Here is a 20,396-nt window from a genome sequence, read left to right on the forward strand (position 1 = left end):
TTTAACAGTTATTTAATTTGTACATGAAGATCTTAAAATTGAAAAATAGTCAGCACAAACACATTAGGAGTTATTCTGTAAATATGGAAACAAATGCTAGATACTGCAATGAAAGACATGGATAATAATTCAAAAAATACTTTATTAGTAAAGACCACTGATCAAATAGCAGATGGTTCCAGATACCAAAATGAGGTTTTTCACAACTGATAGTACACTGAGGGGCACAGAATGTTTTGTATTGATAATGGTCTCAATTATTTATCAACTGATATACTGAAATAAGTTTGTTTGTTGCAGAGCTCTCACGCCATGCGCCATCACTGTATGCAGCAAGACAGACCTATGCTACTAAGATAAAATCTCATTTCTTATACAACATAGCTTCAGGGTCAGCTGTGATTTTTGTAGCATGTGGAACTACGGCATAAGCAAGCTTCTGGTGCATCAGATGGGGCTTAGGAAAACTATTTCAAATATGTGTATATTTCTAGGTTTTTTTGTGAAAACTACTCCAGTTATGTCAGGCAGTTTTCCATTTAAGCCCTCCCCAGAGCTGCTTATTTGTCAAAGCTGAAACAGAAACGCTCATTGTTAATACTTCATGATGATAAATGCCCCATTGACAGAATTTAAAACAAACTATTATAGTAACTTTCTTAGCTCTGAAATAAAAAAATAAAAAAAATCTAACCTGTATTTGCCTGGGGGTGTTGGAATGCTTCTTAAACAGGAAACACATGCTGCCAGACAAATGTGTCTACAGGTACTACTTGAAATTGTAATTAGATAGAATAAACTTAAATAAACTAAACATTTTATTCAGAATGGCTACCAATATGTCACCAACAAACTACATACTTTTCTTAATGAAACGTTGTTGTGTACTTTACTTAACCATGTGCTCAAATTGTTTACCATCAACTGCAAGGCATATTTGCAATCACCATTGGAGAGTTAAACGAACAGACGAAAGTACATTGCATGATGTGCAATTGCATACAGTGGTGATTCAATTGTGCTTATCATTTGGTGCAGTTGTGGCCAGTGCTCCGCACACAAAGAAACCAGGAGTAGTCAAATCAGGGAATCTGGCTGGCCATTGTACCACAGCATTCTGTCCTATTGAATGGTCAGAAAACTTTTCATTCAGTATCTGCACCTGGGCAGCTGTCATGTTGGAAACATGTACACTGTCACTTATGCAGTGATACATCTTCTAGAAGATCAGGTAGAATTTTTGTAAGAAAGTGTGCATATGTATTTCCATTTAACATCCCTTGGATGATGTAAGATCCAACAATGGTATTTCCTTTGATGACACACACTTTTACACTCCTCGATAGTTGGAATTGTATGTGACAAAGCTGGCATGGATTTTCCATGGCACAATAGGGCATGTTACATAAATTTATATTGCCATGGTCCACAAATGTTGCTTCGTTAGTAAAGAGCACACATTGGAAAAATGTAGTGTTGTCTCCCAGGTGCTGCAGATCCGACTGACAGAATACTATACGATGTTGGAAGTCATGTCTTTTGAGGGCCTTATGTAGTGACAGATGATAGGGTGGTATTTATATTGATGCAACATGCAAATGTCACTCATCTGGCTGATACCACATTCCTTGGCAATATGTCTCATGCCACCATGGAGACTGATAAGCATTGTAGCCAGAACAGCTCCTTCATGTGTTCAGCCAGTTGCAGTCTTCATGCTCATCCTCTGTTTGACGATGACACTACCTGCGCACTTTATTGACGTAATATCTCATACAAGGGCTTGGCATGATGGACAGTGAGGATCAGGATAAACATGCCTATACCGCCATACCTTCCTGACAGCATTTCTTTAACATTTCATCATATAAAAGTAGCATGTCTAACTTCTCTCCATTGCTGTACATGTCTACATGGAAAAAATGTTGAAGCAGAAATGACCTGCAAATAGATGACACAGTTCCTGCTTTTTCTGCAGTGCAGACAAGTAAATGGTCAAAAGGTTTAGTACAACAATGTAGCCTGGAATGAACACGTTTCCAATGCAATAGTCAATTCTGGCCGACTTGCTTTTCCATTTCACAATATTTCTTGAATACTTTTGTGAAGAGTTTCAATCTCAAAATTAAAACAAGCATTATATCATTGTACTCATCCTTTCATCCTTTCAAGTGCTTTCAGATGCTATTAAAATACGTATATCATTCTACTTAAAAAATTGTAATTGCTTCAATATCTCGATTGATACAAGAGTTAATATTCTTTATCACACAACAAAAATACCTGCCTCTTCACACTTCTTCACTTATCAACAACATAAAGAGAGAGAGAGTGTGTGTGTGTGTGTGTGTGTGTGTGTGTGTGTGTGTGTGTGTGTTTTGTTTAAATTGTTCTAGTTAGTTAGTTAGTTACGTGTTCCATTAATAAATCTAATGGTAACCATTATGATGTGGAACATGTCAAACGCATAAGAAATGCACACATGAATGAAGGATTTTTCATTTTCTTTTGTCTGTTTTAAAGCTTAAAATTTTATTACCTGCCCCATTTCCTTAAATGGCACAAAATGCATTATACCTATAGATTTATTTATCCCTATGCAAGACTTCATCTATGGTATAGAAGTAGTTGTGAAGGAGATATGATTTCAATTTATTTTTAAAACTGTTATTGCTGTCTGTCAGACATTTTATTTCATCTGGTAATTTATCGAAAAGTTTTACAGCAGCATATTTTACCCCTTTCTGTGCCAAAGATAGGTTAAGTAGAGGACAGTGTAAGTCTTTCTTTCTTCTGGTATTATAATCATAAATGTAACTGTTGTTTTTAAACTGGTCCATGTTGTTGAGAACAACTGAGTAAATGTACTGTGAGGCTCTTGTAAGAATTCCTAACCTTTTAAAGAGATGTTTACAAGATGTGCAACTAGGAACCCCGCACATTATTCTAGCCACTTTCTTTTGAGCAGTGAATACTTTTTGCCTAAGTATTGAGTCATCCCAACATATTACTCTGTATGACATCAGAATGTGGAAGCATGGAGAGTATGTTAGCTTGATAATTTCTATATCCTCAAAATTGGCAATTATTCTGATTGCAGATGTTGCTGAACCTAGTCACTTTAGGAGAGCCAAAATATGAATTTTCCAATTAACATTATCATCTATATGCACACCCAAAAACTTAGTATGCTCTCCCTGGCTACTAACTTCAGTTGATATGTTATATTTATTGAAGGAACTGTACTCCTTGCAGTAGAAAATTGGGTGTGCTGTGTTTTTATTTATTTATTTATTTATTTTCCAAATTTCAGAGCAAGCGCATTCACAGAAAACCAATCAATAATTTTTGCAAAGACATTTTTTTATCATTTTCTATTGGAGTTCCTTTTACCGGATTAATAATGATGCTTGTATCATCAGTAAACAGTGTCAGTTTAACTTCTTGTTTAAGATAAGAAGGGAGGTCATTCACATATATCAAGAATAGAAGGGGACCCATGATCGAACAGTGTTGAACACCTAACGTAACTTCACCCCAGTTAGATGAAGTTGGAAACTTCCTTAAATCATTTAAACCATATAAAGAAACTTTTTGCTTCTGGTTCTGGAGGTAAGACTTAAACCACTTATATGCTGTGCCATTTATACCATAGAATTATAATTTCTGTAATATGAAGTCATGGTTCACACAATCAAACACTTTGGATATGTCACAGAAAATTCCTATTGGTGACATTTTACTATTTAAAGACTCTACTATGTGGGCAGCAAAACTGTATATTGCTGTCTCTGTAGAATAGCATTTTTGAAATTTAAACTGTGATTTACTAAGTACCCCATTACTGCTGAGATGGCTTACCATTCCTGAGTACATTACTTTCTCAACAAACTTTGAAAATATTACTTCGTCTGTGGTCTTCTTCGTCCTCTTAAGGAAAGGGTAGTTAATTAAATATGTCAATATCAATCCTGAAAAAACTCAGTACAGCCTATTTAGTAAAGCTCACACAATGCCAGAGCATCCTGTTACAGTGAATGCAAACAATGAAGTTCAAGGAATAGATAGCAATCAGTTTTTGGTACTACAGACAGATTACATCCTAAATTGCAAAACCAACACGCTATACTTAACAAACTGCCTAACCTCAGCAACATTTCCACTGCATGAGTGATTTAAAAATGAACATGTGACCATTCACAAATGAGTTATGTAATCAGTTTTTGGGAAACTCAACTAAAAAAGACCACATTTTTAGAACAGAGATGGGGTTACAAGAATTACTTCAGGTATTACTCCAATAACTTCCTGCCGGGACTTCTTAGAAAGAGCTTCGTATTTTGGCAGCTGACTAACAACAAATGTTGTGCAACATATATAATTCTTCTGTTGTGACAATTATGTCTCTTATTCAAAAATAATATAATAATAGTACAAAGACCAAAGACTAAATTTTAACAATACTTCAAAAGTTTACCATTAGCACAGAATGGTCACATACATGAAAACACATGTATTTACTAACCTGCCAGAGCTTACTCAACATCATGTGGGCATTATAACAGAGTTTACAAGTGAACTTTCTCTTGGCAAATTCCTACTCCAGTGAAAACAAGGGATATTTTTAAAATTTATGCTTTTAGTTATAATATAATTCACAAACTCAATACACTCTGTTTTACCAGTACTGTATTTACATATTTAACTTCTTTTCACAACCTAGAAACTCTTCTCCAAGGCATTCTTGGAATATGATTCACCCTATGTAATGTAAAATAATGTAACACGTATGATTAATTATTGTAAGGTGACTGTGCATGCATAGGTTTTGCAAAGTCAACTGAAACACCATTTAAGAAAGATAAACAGTGACCTATTTAAAAGCCACATAATTAGTCATTTCTGACAGAAGTCACAACACATGTTAAAATCAATAGTGACTACATTAGAACATCATTTTATGTGAACTGAGTCAGTCAGCCATACTAGATGGTGTTTATTGTATACTGTGATATTGGTATTCACACTCAGGATCATGCTTTGACTGCACCAGTGGAAACAATGGGCGCAAATGGCACTAAACTTAAAGAAAACATGACTCTGAACCATGACAGATCTCATCAGTGCAGTAGGGACCACCACACAACTCTACACCAAATCCTAAGAACACATTGCTACATGCAGAGTACTGTCTACTTCCTTGAATGATTTTTTTCTGAGGCATTTCAGATTTATTCCAGAAATATTCCTCAGTATCTTGTGTATATGAGACAAAAACATAAACTAGATGTGGATTAATATAAAGTTATTGGGTTTCCAGCCAGGTGGGTTCACTGAAATGGAATGACTGTTCAATAAGAGTCACTCCTGGCAGAATTGCTTCATAAAGGCACTCATCAGAAAATGATGGGAGAAATATCATGCCATTTCAACGAACTCACCTGACTGGAACCCTGAGAACTTCATATCAACCACTTCTCTTTTCCTCGTGATGTGATTATGCTGATTCACTAACTTTCACTATTTTGATTTTTGTTAAGTGTAATATCAAGAGTAACTATGGGGAACATTCTGTGTTACACCTAAAAATCAAAATGGTGAAACTCACTGAATCAATGTAATCAATATGAGTTAAATAAAACAATTGGCAGCTAACCTTGTACCACTTGAAAGAAAATGTTATATTTTAACTTTACATTGGTTGAATCACCAGGAAACATAACAAGGTCATAGGATGTGGATTGATAGTAGAATACAAGGAAAATGTGAAATGTTCTCAGCCTCACAGCTGTGTTTTTGAAGTAACAAACATACTTAACTTTTAACCCTGGAGTGGTCACATGGCATCTCACAGATGCCAGGTAAACTTTATTTACGCGGTACTGTCCATCAGATACATTGGCAGGCTTTTGGTGCTATCTACCTTCCAGTTAACTAAATGCAAATATATTTTGCTCATCAACAACACATCAGTTGCAGTACAGTGTTGGAGTGAAGGGGTTGTTACTACAGCTGTATTGCAGGAGTCTATCAGAGGACCCATGACCTTTGCCATTACTATGGGTAAATATTTTACTTTTTTTTTTAAATCTAGTAGTTGTAAGTAATAGCCGCCAATAACAGGTATTCACTCATCTTCAGATCCAATACGAGCTCAGAGAAGAACTACAGTCTCGAAAATGAGTGTGACAGGGAAATAGTACTAGAGCTGTTGTTCAAAGAAGATGATCACTCAGATGATGGGTTTGGCATTTATAGAAAGAAGACAGTGTGGAAACAAGACAACAAAATACTGGCACTGAGAAAGATGCAGATTCCAGTGATAATCATATTGACAAGTGTTTTCTACAATGGAACAACTCTACAAAATGGTCAAAATTTATCCACCAAAAAAATGTTTGCACTTGATGACAAAACATCGTCAGTCACTTACCGTGAGTGAAAGTAGCTGTGGAGTATGTAAGAACACCAATGTAATGTTGGAAATGCTTTTTTGACAATGAGCTGCTCTCTACCATTGTTGAGTACATTAATAAAAAGATACCTGAAGTACAGGGACATTATTCCAGAGAAAGGGATACTAATCAGACAGATGCAACTGAAATAAAAGCTCATTTACGAATATTGTATGTATGTGCAGCAAGAGAAGAAAATCATACAAACACACATGGGCCTACAATAAAATGTTAATTGAGTTATGTCATCAGACAATGAGTGAAAGATCATTTATGTTACCCTTATACTGTTTGAGGTACAGCAACAGGAATACTTGTGGTTGGTTGGATGGTGAGGGTTGAAGGGACTGGACTACAAAGGCCATCGGTCCCTTTTTCCATGATCATGAAAACCCACAAGGAATAAAAACAAGCAACGGAGGTAAAAAGGGATGACATGGAACAAGAAAGACATAGACAAACACCATAAAGGAGGAATTAAAAAACACACAGTTTTACAGTGGTTGGCCGACCATGGTAACAAAAAAAAGAGAAAGCCAACCACCAAGAGACACACTAAAAACCTCAATATAAAACCGTAGGCCAAAGGCCAGGCTCAACACAAAAAAAAGAGACAAACACTCACATAGAGCGATAAAATCCCCTCGTGCGCACAAAACTCAAAACTAAGCCTGCCATGGCAACATCATTTGTCAAAAGTGCAGGGAGCGTATCAGGCACCGCACACGTCTGCCTGAGTGCAGTTAAAAGTGGACAGTCCAACAAGATGTGGACCACTGTCAATGCTGAACCACAGCAACAGAGAGGTGGGTCCTCGCGGCGCAATAAATAACCGTGCATCAGACAGGTGTGGCCAATGCATAGTCAGCAGAGTACAATGGAGTTCTTGCGAGAGGCCCGCAAGGAGGAGCGCCTCACACCGGTAGTCTCTTTGACGACCCGGAGTTTGTTGGGGGAAGGCAGGGGAACGCCATTCATCACCCCAAGTAATAAGGACTTTTTGCCGCAATACCGACTGGAGATCACATTCCAGAAGGCCAATCTCCAGGGTCGGTTCACTGATAGCCTGTTTGGGCAGCATTTCAACATGTTCATTACCTGGGATGCTGACATGACCTGGGGTCCACACAAAAACTACGGAGTGGTCGCAACGGGCAAGAGTATGGATGGACTTCCGGATAGCCATCACCAGATGAGAGTGAGGAAAACACTGGTTGATAGCTCGTAAACCACTCAGGGAGTCACTACAGATGACGAACGACTCAGCTGAGCAAGAGCAGATATACTCTAGGGTGCAAGAGATGGCTACCAGCTCTGCAGTGAAAACACTGCAGCCAGCCGGCAATGAGCGTTGTTCAGAATGATCCCCACGAGTAATAGCATAACCAACTCAACCAGTAACCATTGAACCATTGGTGCAGACCACGTCAGAGCCATGAAACACAGCAAGGATGGAAAGAAAGCAGCGGTGGAGGGCCTCAGGAGGGACTGAGTCCTACAGGCCCTGTGCCAAATCCAGCCGAGGGCATGGGCAGGGCACATACCATGGGGATATATGTAAATGGGCCCGGAAAAGAGGAGGGCAAGAAAAAAACACAAGCCCAGAGGAAGAGCCCGGATGCAAACCGCGATCTTACACCATGACTGGGGCCGCCGTTCGGGAAGATGGACGACCGAGTTGGGGAACAGAAGTTGGTAATTGGGATGTCCAGGCAAGTTACAAACATGTGCAGCATAAGCAGTCAGTAAGCTTTGGCGCCAGATTCGCAATGGAGGGACACCAGCCTCCACAAGTATGCTGTTTACAGGGCTCATGTGGAGTTGCGATCGGATACCGCAGTGAAGTACAGGGTCAAGCAAATGCAATGCGGAAGGTGATGCCGAACCGTAAGCCAGGATCCCATAATCGAGATGGGACTGAATCAACATCTGATACAGCCGGAGAAGGGTAGACTGATCGGCACCCCAGCTGGTGTGACTCAAGCAATGCAGAGCATTAAGATGCCGCCAGCACATTTGTTTAAGCTGCCGAATACGAGGGAGCCAAGTCAACTGGGTATCAAAAAGCAACCCCAAAAACCGATGCGTCTTCACCACAGCAAGAGGTTCACCGTCAAAATAAAGCCACGACTCAGGGTGAACAGTGCGATGCCAGGAGAAATGCATGACACAAGTCTTGGCGGCCGAGAACTGGAAGCCGTGTGTGATGGCCCAAGACTGCGCCCTGTAGTTGCCATTCAGCAACTGCAATGCCAGTGGAGCTATAGTATACGCAAAAGACATCAGCATACAAAGAAGCCGATATGGATGTTCCCACAGCTGCAGCTAGCCCATTGATAGCAACTAAAAAGAGGCAGACACTGAAGACAGAGCCTTGCGGGACCCCATTCTCCTGGACTCGGGAGGAACTAGAGGAGGAACCAACATGCATGTGGAAGGAACGAAGTGTGTGTGTGAGTGTATACCTGTCCTTTTTTCCCCCTAAGGTAAGTCTTTCCGCTCCCTGGATTGGAATGACTCCTTACCCTCTCCCTTAAAACCCACATCCTTTCGTCTTTCCCTCTCCTTCCCTCTTTCCTGATGAAGCAACCATGGGTTGCGAAAGCTTGAATTTTGTGTGTGTGTGTTTGTGTTTGTTTGTGTCTCTATCACCATACCAACGCTTTCGTTTGGTAAGTTACATCATCTTTGTTTTTAGATATATTTTTCCCACGTGGAATGTTTCCCTCTATTATATTCATAAAAGTAAATTTAAATGAATTTGATGATTTTTACACAGTTCCAGCTAATTAATGGCCTGCATATCAACACAAGGTGATGAACCAGACATTAATGAAGAAATGCTACACAACTGTGATACTTCTGTAATTAGTATGGGATTACGAAAGCTGAAATTCTTATCAATTCTACTCAAAAATTCTAAATCAGTTCCATGCTGAAGCTACAAAGACAGGTAGTCAGCCTTTAACCATTGGCATGTTTTTACTGCTTGGTCTGCCTATATGGCTCATATTCAAAGTGATTAGTACATAAAAAGCCTCCAAATTTATCAAGTCAACAAAAATTACGTACTTTATTCTCATTAATGCAATGCTCAGATTGGAAAAAAATCACTCATCATCTCATCTTTCCATATGTTGGTATGTATTATTATTATTATTATTATTATTATTATTATTATTATTATTTTAACTTATTTCTGAACAACAAAGAGCTTTGCCCTTCCAAGTGCAGAAATAAAAATAAATCTGCCTGGCATATATATTAATTACCTTTCCACTTTCTCCACAATGTAAATCAGTAAAAAAACCTGTATTGTGCAATTCAAGTGATTGTTCTATACCCATCTTCTAATGACTCAATATCTAGCTTTCATAAACAGACTCTTCAACCTACATACCTTCAGCAACTTTTATGTAGATCAAAAAATGATCACAGAGGGCGACAGTAAGAAAGCAACTAAAAACAAAAGAATAAAATACAATGGGCAAATGATGAACTTGCAAATACCAGAACAAACACAAACAAAATGCGCATGCATTGACAAGAAACAAAATGGCAAATTGATGGGCAAATTATGGATGCAGACAATGAACTAGGTACAATATTACTAAGATGTAAGAAACCCAACAACATCACTCTTACACAGGAGTAATGGTTATTTGATGGAGTTTCTACAGGCCAAGTGGTAGATAATGAAACTTAAACACACAATAACTGCATGAAAGGCATAAAGTTAAACACACAATAACTGCATGAAAGGCATAAAGTTTTGAGTAAGAAGTTCAAACTTTCATTTACAGAGTTTTAGGACAGATGTTATAAAGAAAGATTCCATATGAATGAAGTTTGTTTTAGGGGCAACAACACATATCACATCTAACTATAAATTTGACAGTTATTCAGCTTCTGTAAGTCTACTTCTGTTTCTTCACAATGATGTTTAATGTATAAACAACAACATTATCAATATTTAAAACAGGGATAGACATGATCATTCAAGTGGAATTTCACATTCGAGAACATACATAGGTTTTTATGATTAAGAAAAAGATAAAATTTAATCACCATTTACATATTACTTACAAAGTGAATAAAAAGAGAAAAGTAATATTTAACATTGTGTCAGCATTGAGCCCATCAAAAGCTGGGCATTAACTCTTGTAAATAGATGACCCACCACTTCATTCTTCCATGACTTGTTTGATGCACCCATGGCAAGCTTTAAATGCTCAAACAGAAAGCACTCATAAGGCTAAGGACGTGTAATTCTCTCTCTCTCTCTCTCTCTCTCTCTCTCTCTCTCTCTCTCTCACACACACACACACACACACACACACACACAGAGAGAGAGAGAGAGAGAGAGAGAGAGAGAGAGAGAGAGAGAGGGAGAGAGAGGGGGGGAGAGAGAGAGACTGTTGCCTCGAAATACAAAGTCATGACTGCAACTGCATCTGAGGTGAGGTGGTGAAGCTACAGAAGTGGTGTGGGGGTGAGGAGGGAGATGGGGGAAGATACTAGTGCTGCCTTAGAGAGTGTGCAGGGACATGGTGGGGACAGGACAATAGGCTGTTAGGTACAACATCGGCAGGCCATAACAAGGAGCAGGAGGGCAGAAAGGGCAAAGGAGGAGAGAAGTGGAGGGGGGGGGGGGGGGTCTTACGGGAATGAAGGATATGTTGCGGGGACAATTCCCACATGCACAATACACAAAAACTGGAGTATATGAGGATGTAAGGTACAGGTCTTGCAACTAGATCTATTGTAGGTATATGAGCCATTGGGCAACAGAATGGGAGCAGGGGTGGCAGAGGGGGTAGACAATAATATTGCAGGGGATGGGTGGGTGCCAAATACTGCTGCAGGAGGGCTTGAAGGATAGTGGAGGAGGACATTTCTTATTTCACAACATGACAAAAGGTAGCCAAAACCCTACCAGAGAATGGGACTCAGTTGCTCCAAATCTGGGTGGTGCTGAGTCATGAGAGGGATACTCCATTGTGGCTGGTCAGTGGGTATGTTGGGGATTAGAGGTGACTGGATAAACAAGGCACAGGATATCTGTTTGTGGACAAGGTGGAGACAGTACTTTCAGGCTGTGAAGGCCTCAGTGTGACCCTTTGAATATTTAGAGAGGGACTACTCATCACTACAGGTGTGACGAACACTGGTGGTTAGCTTCACGGAAGGGTCATCCCGTTGAGTGGAATTGGTGGCAGCTGTTGAAGTGGAGATATTGCTACTAGTTGGAAGTTTGATGTGGATGGAGGTAGTGATGTAATTTTCCTTGAGATGGAGGTGAGTTTGGTGGACTGAGAAGGACCAGTTGAAGCGTATGAAGAAAATATGTCGAGGTTCAGATCATGAAGATGTCATCAATGAATCTGAATCAGGTGAAGGGTTTGGGATTTTTGGTGGATAGGAAGGTTTTCTCTCAATGACTGATGAATAGTCTGGCATACAATGGTGCCATGAACATGCCAATTGCTGTACCATGGACTTATTTGCAGGTGATGCCTTCATGGAAGGAATGACTGTAGATGAGAATAAAGTTGGTCATCACAACCAAGAAAGATATAGTAGGTTTGGGTCCACTCGTTCATTGGGAATGGTAAGAGGTCAATAGTGGCAAGAACATTGTCATTGTGGATGACACAGGTGATAATGAAACAGAAACTGTGGGTAGTTGGCATAGGAAATGTAGGAGAGTAGGTTACAGGTAATAGGGTGAAGGTGATGGTACCTAAGGGCAGAGGTTCTCTCCGTGGGGATGCAGTAATCAGCAAGAATGAGGTCTCCCAGATGCCTGGGTTTATATACATTAGAAAGCATGTAAAATGCAGGAGTGCAGGAATTGGTGGAAGTGACGAGGGAGATACACTCAAGGGAGAGGTTCTGTTATGGACATGGATTTGAGGAGATATGGTGGCAGGGCTTGTAAATGGACATACCTGACAGCTGATGGGGTCCCTGTGCCAGATAATCCCTGCAGGGCATAGCCACGGTGGTGGAGGCTCTAGTGTCAGATAGAGTATAAGGTTGGGATTAGTTTTTAGGTGGTGGATGTCAGGTTGGTTTCCATGTTGAGTGATCTGGGGAAAAATGGCCTTACTAGACAGAGTGATTTCCATCACAGAAACATCCAATGTGGTCACCAGGAGTCAAACCTTAGCTCCGTGTGTTAGAAGACAGCAATGCTAGCCCCAACACTGTAGAAGTAACCTTCACGAAAATGAACACAGTATGCTGTGCTTGTGGTGTATGTTTCAGAGGGTAGACATAATATAAATTTAAATCTTATTCATCAAACCAGTCTTGTATTTCTCTACAAGGTAACATGTTTTGTTCATAAGATTAACAAAATACTGTAATGCAAAAATGAAGTACACTTTCTGTATAACCAAACATGCTTAAAAATTACAGTACAGTCATACTAGCACCAAAATGAAACCACAAATAATATTCTACTAAGAAAGAAAAATGGTTCAAATAATACACATCTCACCACAGTATTCTGCAATGAATAAATAATGCTCATGTAAGAAGTGTACTACATAAAGTAATTCAGAAACAAGACACCTAACTAGTTGGAAACAAACAATGCTAAAGAATAGATTGCAGAGAAAAAATATTGTACCTGAAACTGGACAATTCCAGCTAATACATTATTCTCTGAGAGACTAGATATACAAGGGATAGGTAAAAATTTCGCAGTATGGCACAGAGATTGCACTAGTATCAAAAAGTAATCTCATTTTTTTGTACATTTGTACACATCAAATGCCAACTTGACCTCCAAAGTAATGCTGTCAATATGTTTTCTGAAGTAGTCTTTGCTACGTGTGTTTTCTTCAAATGGATAAAATGGAAGATAGTGCTGTCCCAAAATCAGTTCTTTTGGACTGTTTATTACCAATAGAAATTCATTCAAAGACAAAGTTAATAGTGGCAAGTCTTATCCCTCATTTTCAGCAGTTAAGAAATATGTATTTGAATTCAACCCAGCCATATTCTTCCCAAAGATTATCCACATTATGGACATCCCTAAAACATTACCACAGATTGGAATATCTAGATAATTGACAATATGGTATTAGATGATTAATTGTTAAAAGTGTCTGAAATACATGGGACATTCTGCAGATCAGAACAAAGAATGTGGTACATTTTATTAGAAGAATTATCTATGAGAAATCTTTGACCATTTTAAAAATAATCCAACTAATTTGCTGTGAATGAGATGTGTGTCCACCACCTCACACTAGAAGCAAAACAGCAATTAACACAGTTTGTAGAAACTGGTGGTGCACATGAAAATTCAATTCATCTACTGGAAATGTAACAGCCAGTCTTTTTCTGGGATGCAAAAGGGGTCATTGTTATTGATAAGCTCTGAAAGGGTGAAACATTAACTGATTAAATTTACACAAGTCTTTCAAACCAACTGCACTTAAATTGGGATTGCAAAGAAAAAATAATCTTCCGTCAGATAAAAATAATGTATTTTGAGAATGGGAAAATTGAGGGATTTAAAATGCAAATTGTCACAACATATAATCTACATAGTAGATTTGACATCATTTAATTTCCTTCTATTGTTACATCTAAAGCAATTCATGGGAAATAGTGTTTTGTGGGTCTCCCAGAATTGTATATCAAGGATGAAGTCAACTCATTCTAAAAGTACTGGATGACATGCATTAACCTGAAGGGCAACTATATCCCAAAATAAGGGCAGATTTTTACACCAAAACAGTCACAGTCACAGTCTCTCTCTCTCTCTCTCTCTCTCTCTCTCTCTTTCTCTCTGTTCGGCTAATAACTTTTTAACTTGGCCTCATAATTATAGTAAATTATATTATTTATTTGGATTTAAGTTCATATGCATAGGACTAGAGATAATCATCATATGGGTTTACCGAAAGTGGTACAGAACTGACAGGTTTATCCTTCTCAAAATCTGTACGATCAAGTGATGTAGTCATCAGTTCTTTTGTTTGTAGGTGATGCCTGCTTATGGGGTGCTGTGTAGAACTCTCTCCAGAATCCATCTGTATGAAAGCTGCTGTCCCAGAGGCACTGAGTACACACACATCATCACAAATGCTTGTGTGCTCTGAGTAACCAAGCACAACATTGCAGCCAATAGCTCTTGCATGAGATCGCACTTCCATTCTAAGTTCTGTCCACCATGAGTCTCTACTCTCTGGCTCATCCAGGTTAGTGATTCTCTCCAAAAGCTTTACTGATCTTGCACTTATCGTTCCTCCTGCAAAATATTTTATAGATGGGATACCATTATAAGCAAAACTGTAAGCAAACAAATGTAAATTCAGCACAATAGATTTACTTCTTAGGAAACTAAAATGCTGAAAATAAAGCACTGATGATTGGAAATCAAAACTGAATATTAATACAACTATAAATAAGTGTTAACCAAATAGGAAATGCGTTGAGCAGTGGACATGGGCGTACACTCACACAAACACGTATATGCAAGCACGCATACGCACGCCCATGCCAACCCCCCCCCCCCCTCCCATACACACACGCGCTCTCTCTCTCTCTCTCTCTCTCTCTCTCTCTCTCTCTCTCTCCCTCTCCCTCTTCTGTTGCCTCCTGATGCTGCAGTCTGACTGGGGTGGGTAGTGGGTATTGTGAAATGGTACGGGTGTTGGGTGAGGACACAGAACAACTGGAGAGAGAATTGGGAAATATTGCAGTAGTGTGGAAACTGTATGTGTGTGCAAGACAGGTGGTAGCTGGCTGGCAGCTATATGTGAGAGTGAGAAGCAGAGAAGGGAACTGCTAGTAGAAATGCTGATAAAGGAAGGTAACAAGTGAAGATGGAGATCCCGAACAGAAGAAAGAATAAAAAAGGAAAAGTTAAAATTAATAAGTCAAGGTTGAGCACACAAGTATTACAGAAAGCCTGAGGCAGGCAGGGAGGGAGAGGGAGGGGGTTACGGAGGAGCAGTCAGTTGTCTGAGGTGGCATCTGGAGAAGGGGTGGAGGTAAATGATGAACCAGAACTCAGGAACATGATGAGGCTAAGGCCATGAAAAAGAAAATTCTGCAGAGAACATTCTCAGCTGCTCAATTCAGAAAACCTGCTGAGGGGAAGGAGATGGTGCACAGGTTGGAGGAATCCAGATGGCTTTTTAATACTATCATGAACTTGGACACACTGTGATGCCACAAAGCCAGGAGCTGTGTTGGCATGTGGCAACCAGCATTCACAGTTGTTGCAAATTAATCAGTGATGGCATGACAGAGTGGTCTCCTGCACCACTTGCAAGCTAATCCTGTTGCCAATGTGGTCAGCAGACAGCCCTAGCCTGTCACCCAGTAATAACTTGATGGTAGCTGGCAAGTTGTGTCCAGATCTGGATCTGTTTTATTGGAAAGACAGTAGGTGGCACATGGCACAAAGGTTACCCCAAGGTTAGTGGTGCTTGCCTCTCCCCCTCGAACCACTGGCTCTCTTCTGCCGATATCTGGCCAGCCAGAGTGAGGAAAGAAGGAGCTGTTAGTTGTAGTCAGTTCAAATATGAAGCGCAAGATGGGTCCTGTAGTGTGGTGTGGCAAAAAATTCAAAGGGCCCTCAGTGTGTGGCCCAGGGGGGATAGTCCATGAGGTACAAAAGGTCACCCCAGGAGGAATTGAGAGTGAGGGTTGCAATCAGCTCATACATTACTCATGTAGTCACCAATGTAATCTGTTGTCTGGGACCTGAGGCCATTCTCAGTTCTTCCAGAGACTGATGGAAGTGGTGAAGACAGTTAGCTTCACCTGTGGTATCTCAGCACAGCTGTCAATTTGCAACATCATGCAGAGGACTGGTTGCAGTCCTCAGGTATGAATTTGTGTGGAAGGTCAAAATCAGGCACTGTTGGTTCTGTGATGAACTCAACTGTAGATTCCTCAGTCTACAAAACAAGTTGGAGACTTGTAAAGGAACCACAGATAGGTTAGGTTTGCACTACATATCAGGAACAGACACTCAGATAGAAAAGTAGGTGTGGAATGCATTTTAGACAAATTCTGAGATCCCAGTAGTAAACACACCATCAACTAAAACCATTACTACAACAGAGATGACAGAAAATGCAGAGAGTAAGAATGTTAAAATATTAGTTGTTAGCTAGCGGAGCACTTGCTGTGAAGTTTCAAAACCCAAGTGTCTCCTAGACAGCAGTTGTCACCAATTGAAACTGGAAGTAGAGAATAAAGAACTTATCAACAACACATTGGACATAGACTGGAAACATAAATTATGCTCCAGAAGGATGAAGTGTGTATAGGAACCAGGAGAAACATTACATCTAGTGAGGTCCAAAATTAACCTGATTATGAATTCATATAGACAAGAGTAACACAGGTTAGTGGACTTCAATTAATAACAAGATGTATCTACAGCCACCAGATTCGGAAACAGCTGTCAAATAATAATAAAGATGCAGTCATGCAGAGTATTTTCACAGATATGCAATTGGCTCAATGTATTTTTTTTTACCAGAAAAACCTGGACAATAAATTTTCAACAAAAATACAAGTAACATCTGGTGCATGCAAAAAAGCATAATAGGATCACTAATGCTCTCGATATACATAAACGATTTATCTGATATGGGCAGTAGCATTATCACATTGTCTGCTGATGGTGTAATTGTCTAGAAGAAAGGGCTGTCACTGAACAACAGTAAGGAAATGCAGAATGGTTTGTACAAACCTTTCACTTGGTGTAATGAATGACAGCTCTAATTACATATAGATAAATTATTGATAATATCCATAACAAAGAGAAAGAACCTGTTATCATAGTATTAACATTATAATCCAGAAAAGAAGTTCCTGAAATTAAAGGGCAGTACATTTCTTGCTGTACAATGGCTTTGTTGTAATATTGTCATCTACAGGTTAACTATTCACAGGTGGAAAAAGGGGTGCTTGCTATCATTTTTTAGATTGAAAATTTTCATATTTTTTGTATGGAGCAATGTTGCTATTCATCACTGACCTCAAGCCACTGATTACATTATTCAGCCTTTGTTCTAAGCTACCAGATGGGATGGCCTGTTGATTGCAGAGATGGGCACTATTTCTCAGTAATTATTTCTACGACATTCGTTACTGTACCATTGCCCAGCATGCTAATGCAGACATACTTTTTCAGTTGCATATGGGACCCAACTGGGAGTTCGATTGAGAGGACATTCTCAGTTTTGTGTTGGACAACACATCACAGCAGACATTACTGGATACTTACTTATTTATTTATTGTTAATAGTACATCAATCTGCTTTTCCAGAAAATCATCTCAACAGTCCAGACAGAATGGCCTGAGCACACTCTGTCGGGAGAAGATTTGGCATGGCATACATTTTTCCTACTATCAGCTTGATTCAAAGTTGTCTACAGGGTCCTCATGCTTGCAACAGGGCAGCAAAGCTGTTGAGTAGTCACCTCTCCGAATTTGCATGCCAGCATACTCCAGCTGCTGCACACGTAGCACTGGCGTAAGTTCTATATAAAGGCAGTGGCGTGGCACCACGTCTGCTGGTTGGTGATTGATGGTCATACTGAACATGTTGTGCATGTTTGGTCGGCCTGTGCACAGAACCAGACTACGCTGCCATCAGTTGTCCCCTTGGCCAGTCCTGAAGCACCCTTGGGATGTGGTGCATGTTGTCTTGTCTGGTCCTTTTTTGGGAAGCATGTGGTTGTCAATAACACATGTACTATCCAACATCCCATATGTAGCCAAACTATCCTCCGCAACACTGACAGCAACTATTCACATGTTGTCAGTCATTTCTGCTATCAAGGGCTCCCATGGATGCTTGTATCCAATAATGGCTGGCAATTTGTGCCATAGTATTGTGCAGATTTTTTGCATTTGAAGTGGTATCCAGCATCTGACTACTGCCCCGTTTCACCTGGATTATAACTTGAAAGTTGAGCAATTCATACTAACTTTTAAGATCCAAATGCTGAAGTCCATGGATGCATTGTCCAGTGACAATACATTGTGTAGCTTTCTGGTCACGAACCAGACAATGCCAATTAACAGGTGTAGTCTGCTGGAACTGTTGCATGTGTGCCAGCCATTGGGCCTCTACGATTTGTTGCACTCCGACTCACATGCCCCGGAGCATCGCGGCCTACCACATTTTCCTGAAAGGGTCCTGTTTGAGCTCAGTCTTTTAGCCAGCAGCAGGGATGACTACCAGATGTACTGGTGGACCACAAATGTCAGCATTTGTTTGTGGGGGACATTGATAAGGAACAGCTGTACAATCATTCAAATCAGTTGTGGCTGCAATCGACTGGATTTGCATCTCCATACAAGCCAGGCAACAAACAGGATCAGTTGTGGCATTTTCCATATAGGAGACTAACAATTGCAGCAATGTGAATTCCATTGCTGTTGTCACTGCAGATGCGCCATCCTAATCTTACCCACAGCATAGGGTGCCAGCAGCAGTCACTCCTGCAGCTCCTGATGCTGAGCTCATGGACTTGGAACCTGAACTCCCCTATGCTCACTCACCCATGGATGAGTCTTCACACCGCCAATGTGGGAAAACCAGCCATTCTGATAGCCTCCAAAATCTTCTGCCATTCCAGTGGAGTCAGCTGAATCATTGTTGCTGCTGAACCATCGTTGCCACGGAATCATCATTGCCTACTTTGATGGTAGAACTACTGCCAGGGAATCTCACACCCTTTCCCACTCTGAAACAGTGGTTGCCACAGAAACCAAGCCATTTTCGGTTATAAGTGGTCTTTCCAGGGGGGGATTTAGTATCCTCGCAAGTGAACATACATATATACATACAGACATAGATAAGCTGGTGTGGGTCTCGAGGTAGAGTAATGCAGAAAGCTATCTTGGATTGCACATGTGGAGTGTAGTATGGGCAGACCTGATGACCCACCAGTCTCAAGCTTACTTGCTGGTGGCAACAGACTGGGCCAGTCAGTACTTACACGGCCCAGGTTTCTACAACATGCCATGTTCTAGGTTCTGTATGCTAATATTTTAATCATTCAGGCTGGTCACATTTCTGCTTTCTTTGTGCCAGTCTCTACAGTGTATGAACTCTCTGCTCCCCATATAATTGACTGCATGTAGAGTTTTGTTTCTTCCACAGTTCAGCTCCCTGGTTTCCCGGTTGAGCACCCAGAGTCGGCTAGAATAGTGTCATCTGTACTGGTGATTTATTTGGATATAAATATGCAACTAGTCAATTTCTTAGATTTTTTATATGATTTATTGCATCCCATTAACTAGTTTCAAGTCACTGCAAGCTCATCATCAGATGGCAGTGTTACAGGAACATTATATCATGGACCAAGTGTAGCTACAAATTGTGATGATGGTTATGTCGAAAATGATGGAAATATAGTTATTGGGAATGAAATGTTGATGGAACAGAAAGATTGTTAGGTTTTGGGTACTTAAAGTGCACTGCATATCAATATCTATAGCAAATCCTGCCCCATAATGTGCATTACAGGTACAACACACAAATATACACAGTATTTATCTGCACTTGGTTTTACACTTATTCATAGAAGGTTAACATTGATACAATAAACAGAATATGAATATTATATATATCACACTTTGTTACATCATGATCTTTGGTCTGAGATGCATTGTATTAGAGAATAAATACTTACAAGTATCAGAATGAGATTTCCACTCTGCAACTTCCTGGCAGATTAAAACTGTGTGCCCGACCGAGACTCGAACTCGGGACCTTTGCCATTCGCGGGCAAGTGCTCTACCAACTGAGCTACCGAAGCACGACTCACGCCCGGTACTCACAGCTTTACTTGTGCCAGTACCTCGTCTCCTACCTTCCAAACTTTACAGAAGCTCTCCTGGGCGTGACTCGTGCTTCGGTAGCTCAGTTGGTAGAGCACTTGCCC

The 20,396-nt window shown here is 40.1% G+C and overlaps 1 protein-coding gene across 3 annotated transcripts in view; it reads right to left on the reverse strand.

The window, feature by feature from the left end:
- The window catches only part of LOC126183522 (C2 domain-containing protein 5), a 224,131-nt gene that overhangs the window by 49,204 nt on the left and 154,531 nt on the right, over positions 1-20,396 (reverse strand). For all 3 annotated transcript variants that reach the window (XM_049925581.1, XM_049925579.1, XM_049925580.1), the window contains one exon: positions 14,375-14,724. In XM_049925581.1, the coding sequence (XP_049781538.1) occupies positions 14,375-14,724 (350 nt within the window). The remainder of the gene's footprint in view (positions 1-14,374; positions 14,725-20,396) is intronic.

The sequence above is a fragment of the Schistocerca cancellata genome, chromosome 4 (assembly GCF_023864275.1).
Source record: "Schistocerca cancellata isolate TAMUIC-IGC-003103 chromosome 4, iqSchCanc2.1, whole genome shotgun sequence".
NCBI lineage: Eukaryota > Metazoa > Arthropoda > Insecta > Orthoptera > Acrididae > Schistocerca > Schistocerca cancellata.